Raw genomic sequence first — 9,602 nt, 5'->3', positions numbered from 1 at the left:
GAATCTTCTATGTTCGATTGATTTGTTTGAGTTTTGTTGACATTCATACCGGTGTCCGGTAAGTCACCCATACTTGCGGAGGAACTTGGACGTGACTAAAATATTAATAAGTATTCATAGTATTATATATAGATACAGTGGCGTAGCTATCATAGGGCCAGGTGGTGCACTGCACCAGGGCCCCGGAGCTCAGGGGGCCCTCTAACCTCAGCTTTGAAAGAGGGGAGGAAGGTGGAAAGAGGGGGGAAGGGCCCGATTCTTTCCCTATGCACCAGGGCCCTGGTCCCCCTAGTTACGCCACTGTATAGATATATATATATAATTATGTGTATATATGGATGTATATTTGTATATATATATTGTTCTTTTTATTCAATCTTTCGTATTATATTTATGCTCTGCCCTACTCCTCTCCTCTATCTAATTTCTCTCTGTATGTCTGGTTGTCTGGAAGAAATCGCTATATAGCGATAAGGCCGCCATTTGTTTATAATGTAACTTTATTAAGTTTTTTGTAGCTTTATTAAGAGCAATAAAGAATTAATAAATAAATAAATAATAATTTGAAACTCTTAACTACTGAAATTCTTGTTTTCAACATTGATATATAAAAAAATCCCAAATTACACAGTCTACTACAAGAGTAACGTTGGATAGTGTCGCTAAATACTAACCAATTATACCTACAAATTTATACAAATGAAACCTTATTTAAATTGTTTGAAGTTGTTTTTATAAAGCCACAGCGAGGCGCAAGTAACTTGACCATTTGAAATTTAGCACAATTTAGTATGATGCGCTTATTTTAAACGGTTTTTTCATTCCATTTTACCAGTTTTACGGTTTTCAATAATATGAATTTGTAAATCCTTAACGACAGAATACACTGTTCTATTTTTAAAAAATATATTGTAACGCCATTATCACAGACATGTGATACATATTTCATAAATTATTTGATTTTATATAATCAACTAACGACTAATTACTCTCACCAAAAAACAGTATTTATTAAGAAATACAACGTTTTTTTATAAAGATACTCACATTATCCGATTGAATATAATCTGATTCGTCACTTTCGTGAACCTTGGGCACAATACCCATGATACTCATACGCGTGGCTCGCGACATGAACATTTGATCATCGTTTTCAAAATCATCATCACTCTTATTGCTTTTGTCTTTCGCTTCATCACCTTTACTATAATCGTAATCTTCTGTACCGTCTGTATCATTGTCGTTACTGTTTACGCTGCTTTTAACATCTTTATCTTTAATATTTTCGTCAGGTACATTCTCATTCGTATTCTTGGCGTTTTCGTCATAATCTACTGTCCCAACTGTGTCATTATCTGTATTTTGTACACTGCCTTTAAATCGCCTTTTCTGTTTATTGTCTGCAATGTCGCTATGATCATTACTTTTATAATTTTCATTATCATTATCATAATCAACAGATGCATCTGAGTCTGTACTATATACGTCATTATGTGTTTGATTATTGACATTGTCAGTACTTATATTAGCAATATTTTTATTTTTACTGAAGTCTTGATCTTTGTCATCATTGTTAGACCTATTGTATCTAATTTTATCTACTTTGCTATCATTAATTTTGGCTTCTTCCTTATCACTTTCTTCATAATCATCATCTTCATCAGAGTCATCATTACTTCCATCGCTATTAATACTCTCGTAACTCATGTTACTCGTGTCATATTTAAGGGATTTTGTATCAGAAGATAAACTAATTTTGGCTGGGGTGTTTTTAACACATTTTTTCTTTTGTCTATTATGTGACAATATGATTGAGTTGTCTGTATCAGAATCCAATAGCATAATGCGCTTTTTCTTCTTACGTATAATTAGTGAATCATTTGATCTAACTGATAATCTTGCTGATACATTTACTTTTGGCAGAGAATCTGTGTAAAAAAGCAATGCAAAGGCTATGATAAAAAGATAATCTTAAATTAGCATTTTAAATGTAATATTGGATAAGATCAGATATGGAATGGAGACAACTTATAAGGAACTTTAAAAAATTTATTATATTTTACAAAAATTTTAGTAATATCATTACTTTTTATATTCACTTTTTATACATTTAACCTTTATGTATTCCAATGTGATGGTACATTTACTCAAAGAAAAATAATGATTAACATACCTTCATCCTCAGATGAACTTAAAATTACTTTCTTTGGTGTGGCAAATGCTGATGCAACACTAGGCCTCTTCTTTAAATCTATGAATTAACATTAAACATGTTCATAATTAGCTCAATTGCAAAAAGGTTCAGTCTATGCTAGAAAATTAACAATATTAGAGCATAACTATATCTTTCTAAACAATAGCTTGTAAAAAGTAGATATTTTTTATTAAAATAAGTTATTTGCTTTATTGTGACAAAAATTTAATATGCAAAGGCTATTACAATCATAGAATGAGTCACATATTTGTTGATATTACGATTTATATTTTCTAAGACGTAATGTAATACAATATAAATTATAAACAGTGAATGCATCTTCATAAGATAACTTATATCCAATCTCTAAAGCACTGTCTACTCCCGCATTTAATTTCATTCAGGCCCTATCTGCTGTTCTGATTGTATTGTGTATCAAAGATACTCAATTCATTTTTTTACAAATACAGTGGCAATGTTATCCAATTCATAAATATTTTAGTCTGACTCTGAATGACACATATTAATAAATCTTTTAAGTCATCTCTGATACAAAAGTTTAATACAAAACCTTAAATAAATAATATATAATTACCATCATCACTGCTGCCTGTGATATGGATCTCGTTTGTATTTTTTAAAGATTTCCCGGTGTAACCCGAGACGTTATTTGACTCTCCTTAAAAGAAAAAATTGAGAATCAAACTTGGTATATCAAAGTATGAGCATAAATGAAAGTCTTATAAGTGTGTAAACATTTAACATACCCTCAGAAACTGAATCATCGGATTCAGGTACAAAGACAGTTACATTTTTCTTCGCTGGTGTCTTCTTCGGAGCAAAGGATTCATCCATAATACTGTCGTCGATTTCACAACTGGATTCTCCATCTCCATTAGTTTCGTCTCGATATTCAAAGAAAGAGTTTTCCATTTTACATATGAAATAGTACTGTATTTATAAATACTGTATACATTAAGTAATATTTTAAATGTAGCAAATATTGTTAATTGTTATCAAGTTTATAAGTTTTCAAAACATTTTTCAAATTCAAAGCAATATGTACGTTGAGCTGTGACATTTCATTTACCGTAATTTTCGTTTATCATATGAAATGTTTGAGAATAAAATATTATAAAAATAATATTTATCATAACATTTTTATGTACCAGTTAACATGTTGAAAATACTCTAGAAAAGCTAAACTAATTTAGCAAACTAATGACTGATGACTTAATTACTATAAACTATTTTAATTAAAAAAACGTGTTATTGAAGTATGATAAAACAAAATCAATCAATTACTATCTCTTCTTGATGAAATAATTAAATTGCTGCTCATTTATTTTACTAATAAAAAATATATATTGAATTAACGTTCCATTTATCTTGTTTTATTTATATGTTTGATTTTAATCAAATGCCAAATAGCGTATTACAAACTTTAGCTGTCAGTTCACATTGTCAATGCGACAGAGGTGTCATTTACAGTTTTTATTTAGAATTCAAACACGACGTTTTTCAATTGTGGTTTTAAAGTTTATAATTAAAGTACCTAGGTATATTACTTGTACATTTTATTATACAACATTGACAAGTTATTTTTTAGTAAATCATTGGTGATAAAAAAAAACAATGACGGAAGTTCAATTGCAAGAATTTAAACTAGAACCAGATTCAGAACTTAGGTTTGAAGTTGAGTCAAAGAACGAAAAAGTAGTTTTAGAGGTTTGTAAACACGAATTACAGATTAATTGTAACATAACCATATAAGTTTATTCATTAGATTGTTTTTATTATACCATTTAGGTTAAGAGTGGTTACGCGGAGTTGTTTGGCACTGAGCTAGTTAAAGGGAAACCGTATGAGTTTCACACGGGAGCCAAGGTTGCGGTATTTACGTGGCACGGCTGCACGGTAGAACTACGAGGTCGCACTGAAGTCAGCTATGTAGCAAAGGAAACACCAATGGTAACACATAATTCTGACTACAATTATTTAAGTGTGATTAGCCGAAGCGATATTATCATCGAAAAATGTTACCATATATGATGAAATGGCAAACAAAATTCAAAATAAAAGCAAACTGGCAGGCCTAAAAATTCATTGCAAATCAACCCTTTTATATTGCCCTTTTATAATGCACTGCAAGGGATTGGAACACGCTTCCTGAGTCTGTGTTCCCCGACGAGTACAATCTGGAGGTCTGCAAGAGAAGAGTGAACAGGTACCTTCTAGGGAAGCGCGTTCCATCATAGACAACATTTCAGCTTACCATCGGGCTAAATGGCGGACAAGTGCTTCCCTATAATGAATAAAAAAAATACATAAAGTGCACAAAATTATACTCACAAACAAATAAGAAATTTACATGCATGACACACACATGTGACATTTTGTCTATATTTGACAGGTGGTATACCTCAATGTACACGCTGCTTTAGAGCAACAGAGAGTTGCAGCAGAGCAGGAAAACACTCGGGGTCCAGTCACTATGGTGGTTGGCCCGGGAGATGTTGGCAAGTCAACACTGACCAGAATCCTGCTGAACTATGCTGTGAGAATGGGACGCAGGCCCATATATGTGGATCTGGATGTGGGACAAGGGCATATTAGCGTTCCAGGAACTATTGGTTAGTAAATTGAGTATTATTACATATACAAGGAAGAATACTACCTCATCCATTTTTTGTTGGTTGTAAAGTGCCTTTACTTAAGTGTACAGTTGAAAATATAAATTGGGACAACTTGGTTGTTACTTCTCTCATGTGCTAATTTAAGTTCATCATAAAATTACTTTGTATATGATGCTTATAATTTTCATTGAACCATGTAGTCTATTTTTCTATTATCTTTCTCTCCATTATGTTAAAGGTGCACTTCTAGTGGAACGACCTGCGTCAATAGAGGAGGGGTTCAGCCAGCAAGCCCCCCTGGTGTACCACTTTGGCCACAAGTCACCTGATGAGAACCTAGAACTGTACAATACTATAGTCTCACGTCTTGCTGAGGTGATTGCTGAAAGGTGTGAGAATAATAAGAAAGGTAATTTTAAATTTTCAAATTTTTATATAAATGCATACGGCATAATCTTAGGTTAAAGTGCTTATGTGAGTGATTTGATTTTGTTAGTTGTTAGTCTTATTTTTGAATGTGATAGCCCCAACACTGTTTAAGATTCTATTTTATTCATGTTTCAAATTAGATTTTGCATTTTGCAAATTCAAACTCAACTGCTTGTGCAGGCAGAGTGTATTTTGTACGCATTCATTTATATAGGCATAAAATTTTATACATACTTACACTTTTAATAATTTATGTTGAAATAATTTGCCAACATATTTTTAATGAGCTTTTTTAGGCTCGCCTGTATGTTTGTAAATTGTATATAAATGTCTCCTTTAGACTCAATATTGACCCAAACAGACATTTATTTCTAACTACATCAAGTTTGATAACACTACAATAATTTTATGAGTTTATTTTATGATTGACCGCCTCCTTGGTACAGTGGTTAATGTGTGAGCGAAGAATCGAGGGGTCCTCGGTTTGATTCCCGGTTGGGAAGCAAAAAAAAAAAAACGTTCAGTGAAACAGACATATATACCCCGGTAGGGGATACAGGACTTCACTTTTCTTTTTATCTTAAGATCCTGATTAGGATCGCCAATATTAAATGATTTCTTTACGTTATACTCTGCATGCAAGCAAGACAATATAGTCGCTTGTATAATTTAAGCGCGTTTAGTGATTTTTAACTATATTCATTATTTAAATCATCTACAGCATCAACATCTGGTGTGATAATCAACACATGCGGCTGGGTGAAAGGCGCCGGCTATAAAGTGTTGACGCACGCCGCTCAGGCTTTTGAAGTAAGCTGTTACTTTAAGCTTAAGCTTTTTCGATCGATGTCAGTTAAATAGATTATTAAAAAAACAAAAGTCCAAATTCATATGTAAAATTGTCAAAACAAAATTATTGTTGACAAAAAACTGAGCCGTCTTCAATATATTAGAACAAGGCTATTTGGTGCGACCACACGGGAGGCATCAGATTTCAAATAAATAAAGAATCATCAAAATTGGTTCACCCAGTCGAATGTTTCGAGGTAACATCCAAAAAAAAAGTTTGATTTTAGAATCTCCATTATCTTATGGCTAATATGATTGATGTATATATGATTGGGTAGAGAGTGTCTCCCTCTACCAATACATATATGAAGAGAGAGAGAGAGAGAGAATATGAGAATAATATCATTTGGATCACTTTCAGGTGGATGTGATATTAGTGTTAGACAATGAAAGGTTGTACAATGAATTGAAGCGCGATATGCCGAAGTTTGTTAAAGTCGTGTACCTACCGAAAAGCGGAGGGGTAAGTGTATATTTTAATTATATAATGAGTTTTATGTCTCAACTAGCTGTTCGCCCCGGCTTCGCCCGTGGTACATATATAGTCTATGTTACTCGTGGATAATGTAGCTTTCGAATGGTGAAAGAATTTTTAAAATCGGTCCAGTAGTTTTTGAGCCTATTCATTACAACCAAACAAACAAAGTTTTCCTCTTTATAATATTAGTGTAGATTGTAACATTATGAAAAAACATGCATATAAGATATTATATAGATTGTATTTAGATATTATTGTTTTTCAAATTATAATTATTGACCACAAAACAATAAGGGAGTATCCATTATATACTTTGAGAAGAGGGGAGGGCTAAAGCAAAAAAGGGAAAAGTTTTGAGATCAAGTAGTTTCCAAGTTAATTAAAACATGAATCCTATATTAGCTCGTCTATAAATCGTAATACTTCAGTGTACTAAGATTTTTTATCGAAAATAAATTTTTTAATGATGGTTACTTGTCGGTGACTGTGATCTTACAAACGAAAAGAATGCAATAGCATACACGATAACTAGCTGCGCCCCGCGGTTTCACCCGCGTAAATCCGTATCCCATAGGAATATTGGGTTAAAAAGTTGCCTATATTTTATTCCAGTTGTTCAGCTATATATATGTACCAAATTTCATTGCAATCGGTTCAGTAGTTTTTGTGTGAAAAAGCAACAAACATTCACATACATCCATCCTCACAAAGTAGAAAGTAGGATTAGTAGAATACTAGCGGTCCGCCACGGCTTCGCCCCTGGTACATATATAGCCTTCCTCAATAAATGGGCTATCTAACACTGAAAGAAGTTTTTCAAATCGGTCCATTAGTTTCTAGAGGTTACTACGTTCAAACAAACAAACAAACTCTTGAGCTTTATAGTATTAGTATAGATATGATAATATATAAATTTTCAGGTGGTGGAGCGGTCGATATCGCAGCGCGCCGAGCTGCGGGACGCGCGCATCCGGGAGTACTTCTACGGGAAGAGGACTCCCTACTACCCGCACTCGTTTGATGTTAAGTTCTCGGATCTCAAAATATATAAGGTGAGACTAAGTGAGACGCTCCGGTTCTAAGAAAACTAAGGCAACTAAGATACTTAGAAAAAGCATTACGAAATGAAAGTTTGAATGGTTTATTTTTTTTAATTATTTATTTGAAATAACTGTAATTTTGCATTCGTTGTTAATTCAGCTAGAAAAGTGAACATATTTATGCATAAATGATTTATTTTCATAAAATATGGAATTCCACATTTTTCTCAATGTGTCCGTGTCCGCGTCCGCTTGCACGCGTGCGGGCGGGTGCGGGTGCGGGCGCGGGTGCGGGTGTGACGGTGCGCGCGCGCAGGTGGGCGCGCCGTCGCTGCCCGACTCGTGCATGCCGCTGGGCATGCGCGCGGCGGAGGCGCTGACGGCGCTGGTGGCGGTGTGGGCGGGCCCGGCGCTGGCGCACCGGCTGCTGGCGGTCTCGTTCGCGGCGGCGCCCGACGACCTGGCGCTGCACGCCAACCTCGCCGGCTTCGTGTGCGTGTGAGTATCTGATCTGTTTACGTTAGAGAGGGCAACCGAGCCGGCGGGTGGTGGTGAGGTGTTGCCCTCGCTTAATGAGTTAGATATAAGGAGATTATTTATGTTTAATGTTAGTATGTATCTGCAAGTTTGGGGTTATGATTGAATAGATTTTTTTTTCCATGTCGTTTTTCCTATGTCTTTAAAGGAAAAATGTTTTGATACTGTAACAGAACCGATCCCATTTACTTCTCTTTTATAAATTCACTTATGACGATAACAATGTGTTTGTTGATGTTGTGTGGGTTAAGTGACATTTCGTTTATTTTTAATTCAGTAAATCTTGCGTAAATTATCAATAGCTAAATATATTGCTACTAAAAATATGAAATGCATCCTGAAAAATTTGTTGTTTCGAAATGGTAAAAAGTTATATCGATTCAAGTATTCAATGTCTAATGGCTATTGGACATTTGCAATTTATCAACAATTAAATTATTCTTCCAAAGTTTTAATCCGAATAGCCTACACACTTATAAATCCACCATTATGAAACTTCTGAAAATATATAATTTTAAATATGTAATGCCATATTAATGCTCATTTTTATTTATATTCCAGGACTGCAGTGGACACAGAACGACAAACTCTGACGATTCTCTCGCCACAGCCGCGACCTCTTCCAAACACTATTTTGTTACTCTCAGAACTACAGTATATGGATAACCACTAAACCGTTATAGATGCGACTCTTGTATCATGTCATTAAATATAAAATAATGTTTTTAATTTATTGACGCCCAATTTCTATGATATTTATTTTTACGTATAACTAGCTGATCCGGCAAACGCTGTTCTGCCTTATTCTTATCATTTAGGGTTATAAAAAATAGATGTTGGCCGATTCTCAGACCTACCCGATATGCACACAAAATTTCATTTCAATCGGTCCACCCGTTTCGGAGGAGTAACATAAATGTTATAATGAACAAATCAAATGTTTTTGATTATACAGACTGGGTGTTAACATCGTTTTTTTATGATCGATGGCTACTTGTTCCTTTATAAGGAAAGGACTGATAAAATAATAATTTTGAAATGTTTCCAAGTACCCTCATAAAACATTAAACACCTTTGTAATATACATCGAATGTAATTGTTGAGTAATGAAATGATATTTTTAAAATTGTATATATTATTGATAAGGATTGAAATAAAAGATGCGAATTTAAAATATATGTCTTTTATTATATAATTTGGTACTGACTAGAAAAATAACATACTATAAAGAAAGGGGAGTCTTCACAACTCAGAGGTAGGTAACTACAAAGATGCTATAATAAAGTAATTTAATTACAATTTCAAAGGCACAATTTTGTTCAAATTTTATTCATTCACAACGTAAAAACTCAACTACGCTATTCACTATTAATTAAAATTACATCATATTTAATAATAATGACAAATTCGTAATTTGACCGCCTCCTTGGTGCAGTGGT

General features: G+C 33.8%; 2 protein-coding genes across 2 annotated transcripts; one reads left to right on the top strand and one right to left on the bottom strand.

The window, feature by feature from the left end:
- Nucleotides 1–63: 63 nt before the first annotated feature.
- Nucleotides 64–3,127, bottom strand: LOC119828750 (protein starmaker-like). The gene is made up of 4 exons (XM_038350993.1): nt 2,962–3,127; nt 2,174–2,251; nt 1,044–1,760; nt 64–95 (listed from the first exon to the last, which is right to left on the bottom strand). Exons 1-4 carry the CDS (start codon nt 3,125–3,127, stop codon nt 64–66), a joined length of 993 nt encoding a protein of 330 aa, XP_038206921.1.
- A 545-nt stretch (nt 3,128–3,672) lies between these two features.
- On the top strand, nt 3,673–8,886 carry LOC119828770 (protein CLP1 homolog). The gene is made up of 9 exons (XM_038351016.1): nt 3,673–3,922; nt 4,004–4,165; nt 4,608–4,827; nt 5,069–5,239; nt 5,981–6,069; nt 6,470–6,571; nt 7,507–7,638; nt 7,943–8,124; nt 8,725–8,886. Exons 1-9 carry the CDS (start codon nt 3,830–3,832, stop codon nt 8,834–8,836), a joined length of 1,263 nt encoding a protein of 420 aa, XP_038206944.1. The 5' UTR covers nt 3,673–3,829; the 3' UTR covers nt 8,837–8,886.
- Nucleotides 8,887–9,602: the final 716 nt, after the last annotated feature.

The sequence above is a fragment of the Zerene cesonia genome, chromosome 8 (genome assembly GCF_012273895.1).
Source record: "Zerene cesonia ecotype Mississippi chromosome 8, Zerene_cesonia_1.1, whole genome shotgun sequence".
Lineage (NCBI taxonomy): Eukaryota > Metazoa > Arthropoda > Insecta > Lepidoptera > Pieridae > Zerene > Zerene cesonia.
The sequence above is the reverse complement of the archived record's forward strand: the minus strand, read 5'-3'. Positions and strand labels throughout refer to the sequence as shown.

What these genes read in the sequence shown, in the direction of transcription:
- LOC119828770 (XM_038351016.1), top strand. Translation starts at nt 3,830, where the DNA reads ATGACGGAAGTTCAATTGCAAGAATTTAAACTAGAACCAGATTCAGAA. An exon ending in CGGATCTCAAAATATATAAG is followed by an intron (nt 7,639 to 7,942) that starts GTGAGACTAAGT and finishes GCGCGCGCGCAG; the next exon opens with GTGGGCGCGCCGTCGCTGCC. An exon ending in CTCGCCGGCTTCGTGTGCGT is followed by an intron (nt 8,125 to 8,724) that starts GTGAGTATCTGA and finishes TTTATATTCCAG; the next exon opens with GACTGCAGTGGACACAGAAC.
- LOC119828750 (XM_038350993.1), bottom strand. Translation starts at nt 3,127, where the DNA reads ATGGAAAACTCTTTCTTTGAATATCGAGACGAAACTAATGGAGATGGA. An exon ending in AAGTTCATCTGAGGATGAAG is followed by an intron (nt 1,761 to 2,173) that starts GTATGTTAATCA and finishes AAAACACCCCAG; the next exon opens with CCAAAATTAGTTTATCTTCT. An exon ending in TATTCAATCGGATAATGTGA is followed by an intron (nt 96 to 1,043) that starts GTATCTTTATAA and finishes TTAATATTTTAG; the next exon opens with TCACGTCCAAGTTCCTCCGC.